This window comes from Rhinolophus sinicus, linkage group LG04 (genome assembly GCF_036562045.2).
Source record: "Rhinolophus sinicus isolate RSC01 linkage group LG04, ASM3656204v1, whole genome shotgun sequence".
NCBI lineage: Eukaryota > Metazoa > Chordata > Mammalia > Chiroptera > Rhinolophidae > Rhinolophus > Rhinolophus sinicus.
The window spans coordinates 55,897,500-55,912,816 of NC_133754.1; the positions used below are offsets into that span (position 1 = coordinate 55,897,500).

Consider the following 15,317-nt stretch of genomic DNA (forward strand, 5'->3'; position numbering starts at 1 on the left):
ATTGTAAATATATATGTATGTGTGTGTGTGTATATATATATGTAGATATATTTACAAGAAGTGGAGTACAGCATTAGGAATATAGGCAGTGGAAATGTGACGGCTGTATGCGATGTCAGAGGGGTAGTAGATTGGGAGAGGGTGGTTATAACTTTGTGAGGGATATACATGATAAATGTCTATTACATTGTTTTGTATTCTTGAAGCTAATAAAAGAAGAAAAAGTGACGTAGGTAAATCATGGGTTTGATGTTGCTGTGTTTCAGGTAACTGTTGACAAGTGGGAACCTTTGTTGAACAACTTGGGGCATGTCTGCAGAAAACTTAAGTAAGTGAAGTAGAGCATTTTCAGAAATATTCTTTGTGAGTACAAGTTTACTTAATTTTGTGTAGCTTTTTCCGTATTTTTATTTTATGACATCCTCCATCTTTCTTGTACTTGGCTGTTCAGGTATAACAAGCATCAAAGTAATTGTTTTTATTATCTCTGTTGGTGTAATTTTATTTTAGTAATATATTGAAAATTATAGTAACTTTTATTTTCTTATATTGAAGAGAATTTAGTGTTCAAAATTAATTTAGAAGAATTAGGACAGTAGGATTTAATTAAAATCATATCTATATTCTAACTCACTACTTTCCTCTAGATACCGGTTTTCTGATATGATAAACAGATGGTAGTTGTAAAATAGATTCTTTTGATAAATAAGAAGTTTTTAATTAATGTCAATAGCCATGGAAAAGCAGTCAAAGTTTAAAATTAATAAGCAATTTTAGGGAACTCTAGGTTACTCAAAATTTAACAGGTTTTTCTATTTCAGGATTTCTTGGAGTCTTTATTATGCATTATGAGCTGTAGCATTTCCTAAACTTTATTAAGCACAAACCCTTTTTTTCATATTCACAAAAAATTTTACAGGAAATGTATTCCAGAGAACTTTGGGAAATGCTATTTCAAGTAACTCCTTTCAACCTAAAAGCAGAACTTTTTGGTTGCCTTTAACCACCCCTGGTGTGGGAGGTTTGACTTCACATAAAGAGGCCTTACCCTGAGATAGGGCACAGGCCCAACAGTCAAGGTTAGATTCTGGTTCCGATCACCTGCCACGCACGGCAAAAGGATGCAGCTAACATCCCTGCAGGACTACCCTCAGCTACCTGAGTGAGCGAGGCAGGAAAATACATTTCATGGAGGTGCTGAGATACACAAAAGTGGATGTAAAGGCACGTTATCAGTCTCAACTGTTATTCTGATATAGGAAAGTGTTTCTTATGTGTTTACATAGATGAATAGTTATCTTGGGCTTAGGAATTTAGTACTTTTACTGTACCCACTAATTGTTTTCTTTATTCCCATTCTCTGTCCCTCTCCCGACTCCCTCTCATCTCTCACAGAAAGTATGCGGAGGCATTGGACTATCACCGTCAGGCATTGGTGTTAATTCCTCAAAACGCATCCACCTATTCTGCCATAGGGTATATCCATAGTCTGATGGGCAACTTTGAAAATGCTGTGGACTATTTCCACACAGTATGTCTTTTGTTTTACCTACCTTTAAATCTGGTTGACATTTACCACTTCTTTTTTTAAAAAGATCTTTTCTAGATAGTGTTTTGTTACTTTACCATTTAAAAAATTTTTAGGGGGCCTTGTGTCTTATTCTTCTTTGCAGAGAAAAGCATGTGCATGTTGTGTATTAGAAACAAATGTGAGACTTGTCGTGTGTGTGTGTAGTGAGACGTAATAGTATCCAGTGATGTTTGTCAGCCCAGTCCAAGCTGGGCGTTACATCTTGGCGGGGAGTACAGAAATTCATGTTGCACAATGAGAGACCTTCGAGAATTTTAGTCTATTTATGATGTAGACTTAATTCCCTTAGATCACTTTAATAGATGAACAAAACAATCTGCGTTCATTACAAGGAAGGAGTCTCTCCTTAATCCATACACTGTATTTCATCAAATCAAAGACATCATTAGTAAGCAAGATGACCACGCACAAAAAAATACACTGCCATTTAAACTTTAACATAATTGTTTCCTTTCACTTTGTTTTTTTGTAATTAGAAAACATGCTCTTTTGGACATATTACAGTATAGATTTTACCAGGGATCACTCTAATACCTACATAAAAAAGAAAGTATAAGTGAAATAAATAGTTAAGTTATTCAGTTCTTCACAATCAGAGTTTGGTTCCTCTAAATCACTTTTGTACCATGTGGTGAATATCCCTGTTTTCCTAAAGTATTGTCCTGGTGCCAGCATACACACCCTGCTTTTGAATCAGGTTCCTTCCAGCCAAAGACATTGGCCCTGCAAATCTTATGCTGCCAGAAGGTTTTTAGACAACAACCACAAGTCACGTATCTTCTGTGTGTTCCTCGCATGGTTTGTGGTCTAGTCTGTGCCATCCATGTGGCCACTAAGTCTGCGCTGCTTTCACAGACACCCTTATCATGACTGTGCCAGCTGACAGCAATAGTAAGAACCCACCAGTTGTAGGACATCCCAAGTTCAGAAATATTAGAATTTGAAAAAATTGTGGGTCTTAGAATCAATGAGATAATGATGTTTGGCGAAAGATGAAAAATGAGGAAATGCAGTATTTCAAAGATAAATTCATAAGTGATAGATTCCTAACTGATTTTCAAGGGTTGGTTAGAGATTTTCAGGCAAGATGATGTCTTCAAGGTGCCACTGATAACTAGAATGCTGAGCTAGTCGAGGCGTAGGCTAAGCAACTTTTCTGGTTTGTGTCATCTTTCAAATACAGAGGGTGCCAAAAAAATGTATACACATTTTAAGAAAAGAAAAAGCTGTACTAAATTATGCTGATGGTAACCACTTTGAGCACTTTTTGTAATTGCAGAAGTGAAACGTGACTTGTGTTCATCTTTTGTTATCAGTATATATTGAGTATTATAATTTTAATACAGTTTTTCCTTTCTTAAAATGTGTATACATTTTTTTTGGCACACTCTGTATGCATATTTGAATATTATATAATTTATTTCTTTTCTGTGATTTAATACCAAGGCTTAGAGGGCTCTCTGTAGCGATACAGTTTTTAAAATCTTATTGGAGGTGGAGGATTTTAAACATAAAAATAGAATAGTGTAATGGCCCTTTATGTACCCATTACCCAACTTCAACAATCACTAACTCACGGCCACTCTTGTTTTAGCTGTGTCCCCATTCACCTCCCTCTAGCCCCAACCTGGATTCCCTGGAGTATATTGAATTGAGTTTTGCAGGAATATTTTTAAACAAAAGAGAAGGAAATACATTTTCTTATGATAACCATGCTGAATCTTTTCTGGCAGGCCCTTGGTCTTAGGCGCGATGATACATTCTCTGTTACAATGCTTGGTCATTGCATTGAAATGTACATTGGTGATTCTGAAGCTTATATTGGTAAGATTATAATTATTCTCATTGACATTACATTACATTTTTCAGATTGTTGTATGTCTCTGTTAAGGTTTCTTAAATTTTTATGTAAGATTCTAAGTTTATCTTTCTAACCATTCTAATTACATTAATATAAGAAACTCCATTTATTCTGCTGGAACAATGCTGTGGGAATTAATGACTCATTAAGTATTCATTCACTTTAAATTCGAGTACTTGCTATATGCAAAATACTATTATAGAATATGGTTTAAGCACTGTGATATCAAGAATCAATCTAATTGCATCATGGAAAAATCTTGGAGACATTTTTCTAATAAACAAGAAAAGGGCTCTGGCCTTAATATTTTATAAGACAGGGATGGCATATTAATCTTTATATTTCAGTGGAATATTAAGTTGGCTTGCATTCCCATTACAGTGCTCTATAATTCTTCAAATTTTTTAAATGATAAGCATGTCATAAGACAAGTTTGGGTGGAATTGCTGTACTTGGACACTCATTTAGTTAGGAACATTGTAAGGTAAGGAAGGTGCAGCGAGACCTGGACTTTGGGGCGGACAAAGAGTTCTTTAACAGGACGTAAAACCATAGAGGCAAAAAATGTTATATTAGCCTTCAATAGAAGAACTGTTCATTAAAAACACGCATATTAAGAGAGTCAAAAGGCGTATCATACACTGGGAGAAGTTCCTCACAACACAGACTCATCAAATAACCTGTGTCTGTAATACAAAAAAATCCTACAAATCAATAAGAAAAAGTTCAGTCAAAAATGGACAAAATACTGGAACAGGAGCTTCACAAAAGGATATCCAGATAGTTACAGAGCAAATTAAGGTGCTTAATATCATTACTTATTAGGGAAATGAAATTAAAACCATAATGAGATACCATTGCACACCTGTCAGAATGGCTAAAACTTAGAAATACTGATAGTGCCTCATGTTGGCAATGATACAGAGCTGCTGGAACGCTCATATATTACTGATTATTGGTGGGGTTATGAGCGGTAAAATTCTCTGGAAAATTGTTCAACGTATTTACTAAAGTTAAACAGGCCTATTATATCAGTCATCTGTTGCTGCCTAACAACCCACTCCAACCAACAAAGATGTGTTATTTCTCCCAGTTCTGTGGGTTATTGGCTCATTTGCTGGTCTCATTCACTTATGCTACTGTGGTTGGCAAGCAGTTGGTGGGGCTTATGGTCTAAGGTGTTACACACAGGTGGGGACTTTAGCTGACACAGCTGGGCCTTTCCATGGGTCTTTTATCCCAGGCTTGGAATAGCGTGGTGGTTGCAGGGTTCTAAAGGATAAGAACTAAAGCTTCAAGACCTCTTGAAAGCTGGACGTTGCACAAAATCACTTCTATCACATTCTAATCATCAAGATGAGTAATGTGATTAAGTACAGTCAACATGGGAAGAAGTTATTCAAGGGCATAGGTGCTGGGAGGTGCAATTCTCTGGGGGGGGTGGTATTAGGGTAGTGATCTACTGTACTGACCTTATGATGCAGCTGTTCTACTACCAGGTTTATGCCCAACAGAAACATGTTTCAGCCTCCGTAAGCCAAAGTTCACACACAAGATTGTTCATAGCAGCTTTAATCATAATAGCATCTAACTAGAAATAACTGAATGCCCACCAATAGTAGAATGGAGAAATAAATTGTGGCATACTGATACAGTAGAACACTACACAATTAAAAGGACTAACTTCTGAGTCATGTTGTGACATAGGTGAAGTCTCACAATTTTTGACCAAGAATATATACTGATTAGTTCCATTTATATGAAGATTAGTATAAAGCATAACTAAGTAGTGATAGAAAAATCAAAGCAGTGATTACGTCTGGCTTGGAAGAAAGAAGCATTCACTAGAAGGGGCATGAAGTGGTTTTTTTTAGGAGCTGGAAATGTTCCAGTTTGGTCTGGTGCTAATTTTGTGGGTATATGCATATGTGAGAATTCATCCATGTGTGTATACTTTACAGTTTGTAGGTTGTGACTCAGCTTTTAAAAGTTAAAAAAAAACAAAGAAAAAGAAGCTTGAGTTCTGGCATCCTGAAGACCCTTGGTTGAAATCTTAGCTTTGCCACTCAGTAGCTGTGTGACTTGGGGCAAGTCTGAGCCTGAGTTCCCTCATTTGTTCAAGGAAGAGTTGTGGGGATTACATGCAGAATTTTCCTATACAACTAAGTAAAGTCTGGAGACAGGACACTGAGTAGGACAGACATTTTGCCTGTCCTCACAAAGGTAATGGTCTTACAGAGAAGATTTCCAAGTGTATCGTTCATTATGTGCTACTTTTTATTTTACTGAGGTATAATTGACATATAACATTGTATTCGTTTCAGGTATATACAGAAAGATTTGATATTTGGGTATATTGTAAAATGAACACCACAGTAAGCCTAGCTAAGGTTCATCACTATACATAGAAAATTTTTTTCTTGTGATGATGAGAATTTTTAAGATCTACTCTCTGAGCAACTTTCAGATATGCAATACAGTATTATTAACTATAGTCACCATGCGGTACTGTTTTCATTTTAGAAGGCTTGTATGTCATTATCTGTCAGAACACCTATTACTGAAAACTGTTAGTTTGAACTGTGTAAAATTGTCATTTTGTTTATATCAGAAATGATTGAACCTTATACATCTGTTGAAAGTCTTTTCCATTCTTAAGATTTTGATATGTGGAAAATGTATTTCCCTTTACTGTGGTTTTTATGTGCATAAGACCTGTGACTATACCAACGCCAACAGGCAGTTGTTGTTTGTAACAGCTGAGAAAAAGTCACCCACAGGTTCCTATCCGTATTTAAGGGGCTTTGAAAATGGGGTGGCTATTGAGCCATGCTGCAGCTGAAACTGCATGTGCTTCTATTAGGTTGGTGCAAAAGTTATTGCAGTTTTTGCATTTTTTAACCTGTTAAACCGCAATTACTTTTGCACCAACCTGATAGAAGTCTTCCCAGCAGTCTCCCTTGGTAATAAAAACGGAAGAGAAGGAAAATGATTGGAACATTTTTTTCTTTCTGAGCTATACTTGTGCTCTTAAAAGTACCATTTGCTTTAATGATAGAGACAGTGTTATGTAACAATGGATTTAACAGATAAGTGACGGAATTTCTTATTATGGTGTTTTGTTTTTTTTTTAGGCGCAGACATTAAAGACAAATTAAAATGTTATGACTTTGATGTGCATACAATGAAGACACTAAAAAACATTATTTCACCTCCGTGGGATTTCAGGGAATTTGAAGTAGAAAAACAGACTACAGAAGAAACAGGGCTTGCACCACTGGAAACCTCAAGGAAAACTCCAGATTCTAGACCTTCCTTGGAAGAAACCTTTGAAATTGAAATGAATGAGAGTGACATGATGTTAGAGACATCTATGTCAGACCACAGTACGTGAGTCCAAATCGGTCCTGATTTCATTTTGTCCTAGAGTAGAGTAGGTCAGTGTTCACATTCTTGTCATGTCTTAAGAATTTCCCATTTCTTAAAATGAATCTGGACTACATCTCTACGTTTAGGAATGGAGACCTGCCTTAAAAGACTGGATAACACACCTTTGCAACAGATGTTTTCTGATCCTACAAAATAATTATACATAGTGAAATAAAGAAGGTAAACTATCTGTTACGTCTTTTTATTCTTTTTAAATAAACTTTTATTTTGGACTAATTTTAGATTCACAGAAAAGCTGCAAAGATAGTACAGAGAGCTTCCATATGCCCCTCACCCAGTTTCTTCCCATTGTTAACATCTTACATTACCATGAAACCTTTGTTATAACTAAGAAACCTGTACTGGTATGTTACTAGTAACCAAACTCCAGACATTATTTGGATTTCACCAGTTTTCTACTAATGTCCTCTTGCTGCCCCAGCATCCCATCTAGAGTCACACTGCACTTAGTTGTCTCCTTAAGCTCCTCTTGCCTGACAGTGTCTCAGACTTCTCTTATCTGTCATGACCTGGATGGTTTTGAGGAGGAGTGGTCAGATATTTTGTAGAATATGCTTCAATTTGAATTTGCCTGATGTATTTCTCATGATTGGATTGGGGTTGTAGGTTTAGGGGAAAAAATACGACAGACATGAGTATCTTTCTCATTACATGTCGGGGGTACATGATATTAACTTGAGTTATCAAAAATGGTGTTAACCTTGATCACTTGGTTACAATGGTGTCTGCTCACTTTCTCCGCTATAAAGTTACTGTTTTTCCCTTTCCATACTGTATTCTTTAGAAGCAATCACTAAGTACGGGCTACCCTTGATGGAATCAGGGTTTAAGCTGCACCCTCTGGAAGGGAGTATATCTGCACATATTATTTGGAATTATTCCCTAATGAAAAGTTGTCTCTTCCATTTATTTAATCATCAGTATGGACTCACATATATGGATTTTATATTTTAGGTTAAAAAATATGTATAAAAGAAAACTACAGGCCTATATCCCTAATGAACATAGATGCAGAAATCCTCTACAAAATAGCGAACAGAATTCAGCAATACATTAAAAAGATCATACACCATGATCAAGTGGGATTCATTCCTGGTATGCAAGGGTGGTTCAACCACCACAAATCAATCAATGTGATACACCACATTAACAAAATGAAAAATAAAAATCATATGATCATATCAATAGATGCAGAAAAAGCATTTGACAAAATCCAGCAACGATTTATGATAAAAACTCTTAAGAAAGTGGGAATAGAGGGACCATATCTCAACATAAAGGCCATATATGATAAACCCACAGCTAACATCATACTCAATGGGGAAAAGCTAAAACCATTCCCCTTAAGATCAGGAGCAAGGCAAGGTTGCCCACTTTCTCCACTTCTATTCACCATAGTTCTGGAAGTTCTAGCCACAGCAATCAGACAATAAAAAGAAATAAAAGGCATCCAAATGGGTAAGGAGGAAGTAACTGTCATTATATGCAGATGACATGATATATATAGAGAGAACCCTAAAGACTCCACCAAAAATCTATTGGAACTGATAAATGTATTTAGTAAAGTAGCAGGATTCAAAATTATTCAGAAATCAGTTGCATTTGTATATACCAATAATAAAATATCAGAAGGAGAAATTAAGAAAGCAATCCCATTTACAATTGCTTCAAAGACTATAAAAAACCTAGGAATAAATTTAACCAAAGAAGTGAAAGATCTGTTCTCAGAAAATTATAAGACACTGAAGAAAGAAATGAAAGAAGATACAGATAGATGGAAACACACCATGCTCATGGATAGGAAGAATTAATATCATTAAAATGTCCATACTGCCTAAGGCAATATACAGATTAAATGCAATTCATATCAAACTACCAAGGACTTTTTTCACAGAAATAGAACAAATAATCCTAAAATTTGTATTGAAATATAAAAGACCCCAGATAGCCTCAGCAATCTTGAGAAATAAGAACAAAGTGGGAGGTATAATGATACCTGACATCAAATTATACTACAGGGCTACAGTAATGAAAACAGCATGGTACTGGCATAAGAACAGACACATAGATCAATGGAACAGAACAGAGAGCCCAGAAATAAATCCGTGCCTATATGGTCATTTAATCTATGAAAATGGAAGCAAGAATTTACGGTGGGGTGAAGACAGTCTATTCAATAAATGGTGCTGGGAAACCTGGACAGACACATGCAAAAAAATGAAGCTGGACCGCCTCCTTACACCATATACAAGAATAAATTCACAATGGATTAAAGACTTAAATGTAGGATCTGAAACCATCAAACTCCTAGAAGAAAATATAGGGAAAAAATTTACAGACATTACCTGGAGTAAGATTTTTACTGATATATCAGTAGACAACTGGATTAAGAAACAGTGGTACATTAATACAATGGAGTATTATGCAGCCATAAAGAAGAATGAAATCTTACCATTTGCAACAATATGGATGGACCTAGAGAACATTATGCTAAGTGAAATAAGTCAGATAGAGAAAGACAAATACTATATGATGTCACTTACATGTGGAATCTAAAGAAAAGAATAAATGAATGAGCGAATCAGAAACAGTCTCAGAGACATAGAGGAAAAATTGAGGATTGCTAGATGGGAGGGGGGTGGGGATAAGGGGGAAGGTGAGGGGATTAGAAAGCACAATCGGTAACCACAAGATCGCCACAGGGATATGAAAGTCAATTTGGGGAATGTAATCAATGTAAAGATTTTGTAGGGTATCCAATGGACACTTGTCTTATTAGGGAGACCACCTCAGGGAAGATGTAGATGCCTGATTACTGCACTGTATACCTGAAGCTGAACAATAATGAATGTCAACTATAATTTTATATATATATATATATGGTTACATATATATATATACAATTTTATATATATATATATATATGGTTACAAGAAGCGGAGTACAGCATTAGGAATAGAGACAGTGGAAATGTAATGACTACGCGATGTCAGAGGGATAGTAGATTGAGGGAGGGGGTTATCACTTTGTGGAGGATATAAATGATAAATGTCTATTACATTGTTTTGTATACCTGAAACTAATAAAAAATTAAGAAACAACATACATATATACATATATAGATACATATATACATATATACACACATATATATGTATATATATATATATATAAAATTTTGTTTATTGTATGGCTTTCAGGTTGGTTCCTGTGTCCCTGTGACAGGCCCCATCCATTTGTGTTTTTCATTGTTTTGTCTTTTCTTTATTATGGTCATGTGCACACATGATATATATATTATATGTATATAATATATATCACTTTTGGTAACGAATGTACGATACCAGTTCAAGATGGAATATGGGGGAAGGGGGAGGCAGAGAGTATATGGAAATTCTGCTTTCTGTTCCATTTTGCTGTAAACCTGAATTGCTCTAAGAAATGATTGTGTGTATGTGTGGACATAGCCGTTTTAATCATTTTGAAGTGTGTGATTCAGTGGCATTATTTCCCTTTTTTTCCATCATCCCAAACAGAAACTTTGTATTGATTAAGCAGTAACTCCCTACTCATCCCTCCCCCCAGCCGGTAACCTCTAATCTATTTCCTGTCTATGAATTTGCTCGTTCTAGATAATTTCATATAAGTGGAGTCATACAATATTTGTCATTTTGTGTCTGGTTTTATTTTACTTAGTGCAATATTTTTAAGGTTTATCCATGTTATAGCTTTTATCAGAACTTCATTCTCTTTTTATGGCTGAATAATATTGCATTATATGTATTTTACATATTCATGTGTTGATGGACACTTGAGTTGTTTCCACCTTTTGGTTATTGTGAATAATCCTGCTAGGAACATGGGCGTATAAATATCTGTGTCCCTGTTTTGAATTCTTTGGGTATATACCTAGGAGTGGAATTGTTTTGTCGTGATAATTCTGTGCTTAACTCTTTGAGAAACTGGCAACTTTATTCATGTGGCTGTACCACTTTACATTTCCCACCACCAAGCACAAGGGTTTCAATTTCTCTGCACCCTTACCAAAGCTTTTTCCTGTTCTTTTTAATTTTATTATGTGCTTATTATCATTTATTTATCTTTTTGGACAAATGTCTATTCAAGTCTTTTGCCCATTTTGAAATTGAGTTGTTTATCTTTCTGTTGTTGAGTTGTAGGAGTTCTTTTACAGATTTTGGATGTTAAACCCTTACCAGATACATGTTTTACACATATTTTCTCCCATTCTTTGGGTTGTCTATTCACTCTCTTGATAGTGTTCTTTCATACACAAAAGGTTTTAATTTAATGAAGTCCAGTTTATCTAGTTTTTCTTTTGTTGACTGCTTTTGGTGTCATATTTATGTAACTATTGCTAAAGCCAAGGTTATGCAGATTTTCACTTATGTTTTCTTATAAGATTTCTTTTTTATAGTTTTAGCTCTTAGTTGTCGGTCTTTGATCCATTTTGAGTTAATTTTTGTAAATGTAAGTTAAAGGTCCAACTTCATTCTTTTGCATGTGGATATTCAGTTTTCCCAGCACCATTTCTTGAAGAGACTGTCCTTTCCCAGTTGAATAGTCTTGGCACCCATGTCAAAAAATAAGAGAGTTTATTTCTGGGCTCTGAATTCTATTCCATTGGTCCATATGTATATCCTTTGTGCTAGTATCACACTGTTTTGATTGCTGTAACTTTGTAGAAAGTTTTGAAATTGGGAAGTGTGAGTCCTCCAAACGTGATCTTTTCCAAGATTGTTTTGGATATTGTGAGTCACTTGAATTTTCATATGAATTTTGGGGTAGTTTTTTCCATTTCTGGGGGTGGGGGGGAAGCCATTGGGATTTTGATAGGGATTTTACTGAATTTTTATGTCTTAATATTATGTCATCTAATCCATGAACAGGATGTCTTTCCATTTATTTATGTCTTTAATTTCTTTCATTGTTTTGCAGTTTTCATTTACAAGTCTTTCACCTCCTTGGTTAAATTTATTCCTCAGTATTCTTTTCGATGTTATTGTAAATAGAATTGTTTTTTTAGTTTCCTTTTTGGATTGTTCATTCCTAGTGTATAGAAATACAACTGATTTTTGTATATTGACTTTGTATCCTGAATGTATCTATTAGCTTTAACATTGTGCGTGTGTGTGTGTGTGTGTGTGTGTGTGTGTACATTGTATTATTTAGAGTTTTCTCAATAATAGGATCATGTCATCTACGAATAGAGATAGTTTTATTTCTTCCTTCCAATTTGGATTCTTTTCATTTCTTTTCTTTGTGTAACTGCTCTGGCTAGAATTCCACTATTGTTTTGAATAGAAGTGGCAGAAGTAGGCATCCTTGTCTAATTCCTGATCTTGTAGGGAAAGCTTTCAGTTTTCACCATTGAGTATGACGATAGCTGTGAGTTTTTCAGATATTCTTTGTGGTGTTAGAGAAGTTCCCTTCTTTTCCTAATATATTGAGTGTGTGGTGGGTTTTTTTGTTTGTTTTTAATCAGGAAAGGGTGCAGATTTTATCAAATGCTTTGTTTTTGATCAATTGAGATGGTCAGATGTAATGAGTTCTAGATTTTCAGGTCTGTTCAAGGAAAAGACATGACCATGAGGTGGCAGTAGCACATTTTGTTTGGGGTAGCTTTCTTTAAGCTGTGCTTTGACAAGTTGTAGGAGGGGGTAGCCCCTTCCAAAGACAGCAGTGTGGGACCTCCACCCAGAAGGGGACCACGGCAAGGGAACTCCTGGGGGAGGGGAATTACAGAGGGGGTTCACATGTCTTGGTGATGTAGTAGTAGCAACATGGCAGGGAGTCCCTGCATTAGAGAAATCCTCAGTGCAGCAGCAGCTTGGAGTCTTCTGTAGCCCGGGGTTTTTCTTATTTATGCTAGTGGATGCTGGGTGTAGTTTTGCCAGGCATGCAGAACAGGCAGGCTCTAAATGGCTAAAGATATCTTGTTTGGGCTATATTTAAAATAATTGCGAGTGTAAAAATTTGATTTGGTGCCAGTGGACTGGAGCTAACCATTCCAGCCCGCTGTGAAGAAGTAAACAGCATAGAGAGCAGTATACAAGAGCCATCTTTGGTTCATTTATATAACATCTTGCAGGTGTTTTTTCCTTCATTCTATTAATATTGTATATTACATTGATTTTTGTGTATTGAACCACCCTTACAATTCTGGGATAAATCCTACATGGTCATGGTGTATGATCCTTTTAATATAATGCTGAATTCAATTTGCTAATATTTTGTTGAGATGTTTATATTCATTAGAGGTATTGGTCTGTAGTTTTCTTGTAGTATCTTTGGCTTTGGTATTGGGGTAATACTGGCCTCATAGAATGAATTAGGAAGTGTTCCTCCTTTTCAATTGTTTAGAAATGTTTGAGAATTGGTGGTAATTCTTTAAACGTTTGGTAAACTTCACCACTGAGGTCATCTTGTCCTGGGCTTTCCTATTATATGTTTGGAGGTTTTTGATTACTAATACTACCTCCTTACTTGTTATAGCTATTTCTTCTTGAGTCAGTTTTGGTAATTTGTATGTATCTGGGAGTTTGTCCATTTTATTTAGGTTATTCAATTTGTTGGTGTATAGTTGTTCATATTATCCTGTTATAATCCATTTTATTTCTCTAAAGTCAGTAACAATTTCCCTTCTATGATTTTAGTAATTTGAGTCTCTTGTCTCTTTTTTACTTTTCTTAGTCAATCTGGCTAAAAGTTTGTCAATTTTGTATACCTTTTCAAAGAACCAACTTTTGATCTTGTTGACTTTCTCTGTTGTTTTTCTAGTCTCTATTTCATTTCTACTCTAATCTTTATTATTTCCTTCCTTCTGCTACCCTTGGATTAAGTTTGGTGTTATTTTTCTAGCTCCTGTAAGATATGCAGTGAGGTTATTAAGATTTTTTCCTTCTGTGCACTGTTTTTGCTTCAACCTATAAGTTTTGGTATGTTGTGTTTTCATTTTCATTTGTCTTAAGATATTTTCTAATTTTTCTCGTGATTTTGTACCCATTGGCCGTTTGAGTGTGTAGTTTAATTTCCACATATTTGTGAGTTTTCCAGATTCCCTTCTATTATTAATTTCCAGTTTCATTCCATTGTGTTGGAAAAGATACTTGGTGTGATTTCAATCTTTCTAAGTGTATTGACTTATCTTGTGGACTAATTTGTGCTCCATCCTGCAGAAAGTGCCCTATTTGCTTGATAAGTATATTCTTGTTGGGTGGAGTGACTCCCTTGATCTCTGTTTTATTTGTTTGTTTAAAGATTTTATTGGGGAAGGGGAACAGGACTTTTATTGGGGAACAGTGTGTACTTCCAGGCCTTTTTTCCAAGTCAAGTTGTTCTCCTATCAATCTTAGTTGTGGAGGGTGCGGTTCAGCTTCAAGTTGTTGTCCTTTCAGTCTTAGTTGTGGAGGGCGCAGCTCAGCTCCAGATCCAGTTGCTGTTTCTAGTTGCAGGGGGCACAGCCCACCAGGGAGTCGAACCGGCAACCTTGTGGTTGAGAGGATGCACTCCAACCAACTGAGCCATCAGGGAGCTCAGCAGCAGCTCAGGTCAAGGTGCCGTGTTCAATCTTAGTTGCAGGGTGTGGAGCCCACCATCCTTTGCGGGACTCCAGGAATCGAACTGGCAACCTTGTGGTTGAGAGCCCACTGGCCCATGTGGGAATCGAACCGGCAGCCTTCGGAGTTAGGAGCATGGAGCCCTAACCGCCTGAGCCACCAGCCAGCCCCTCCCTTCATCTCTTAATGCCCCACTTACTCCATTTTCTGGTTTCTTTTTTGATTTCTACTTGAAATTCTTGGGATAAAAGTGCTGTGAATAAAATATGGCCAACATGCATAAAGAAAAGTGAGAAAGTATGAAATATAGCATTTAAAAATGAAAAACTTCCATATATGTTATTCTAACCAAAAGTGTCACTGCCTGCATGTTTGTAAAAGAAAAGTATACAAACGTGAATCTGGCTTGGTTGCTGTCCCATTAATTGAGAGCCCCAAAAAGCTGAGTAAAAGTCGTATTGGAAAACCTTCTGAAGGCCCTGTTTTGTGGGTGCTGTGGGTCTATTAGTTACTCTAACCCAGCCTGTAACGCCATCCAGAAGATAGTCAGCCTTGACACCTGAGCGCCTAAAGACAGCTGAAGTGAACCTACCATGCTGGCCAATTTCTGCTCTCTATTCTGGTACATTTATTCTATTCCGAATAGCAAAGCCATGTACCCATTTGTTTGTCAATCGGTTAATTTTTCTTGAGTACAATTGCTATTCTATGTTAAAACTTTCAGATTTCTTTGGAAAAGAATAGCTGTAAATAGTTTATGAAGCCCGTGAATGTAATTAGTTCTCAGGAATGTTTAGCTAAAGGACCAGCTCTCCTCCGTGGGAAACAGATCAGCCCT

General features: G+C 36.1%; 1 protein-coding gene across 1 annotated transcript in view; it reads left to right on the plus strand.

The window, feature by feature from the left end:
* The window catches only part of CDC16 (cell division cycle 16), a 30,700-nt gene extending 23,629 nt beyond the window's left edge, over nt 1–7,071 (plus strand). Inside the window, exons 15-18 of the mRNA XM_019742114.2 lie at nt 267–328; nt 1,396–1,531; nt 3,325–3,415; nt 6,587–7,071. Coding sequence (XP_019597673.1) covers nt 267–328; nt 1,396–1,531; nt 3,325–3,415; nt 6,587–6,846 — 549 coding nt within the window. The 3' untranslated portion in view covers nt 6,847–7,071. The remainder of the gene's footprint in view (nt 1–266; nt 329–1,395; nt 1,532–3,324; nt 3,416–6,586) is intronic.
* Nucleotides 7,072–15,317: the final 8,246 nt, after the last annotated feature.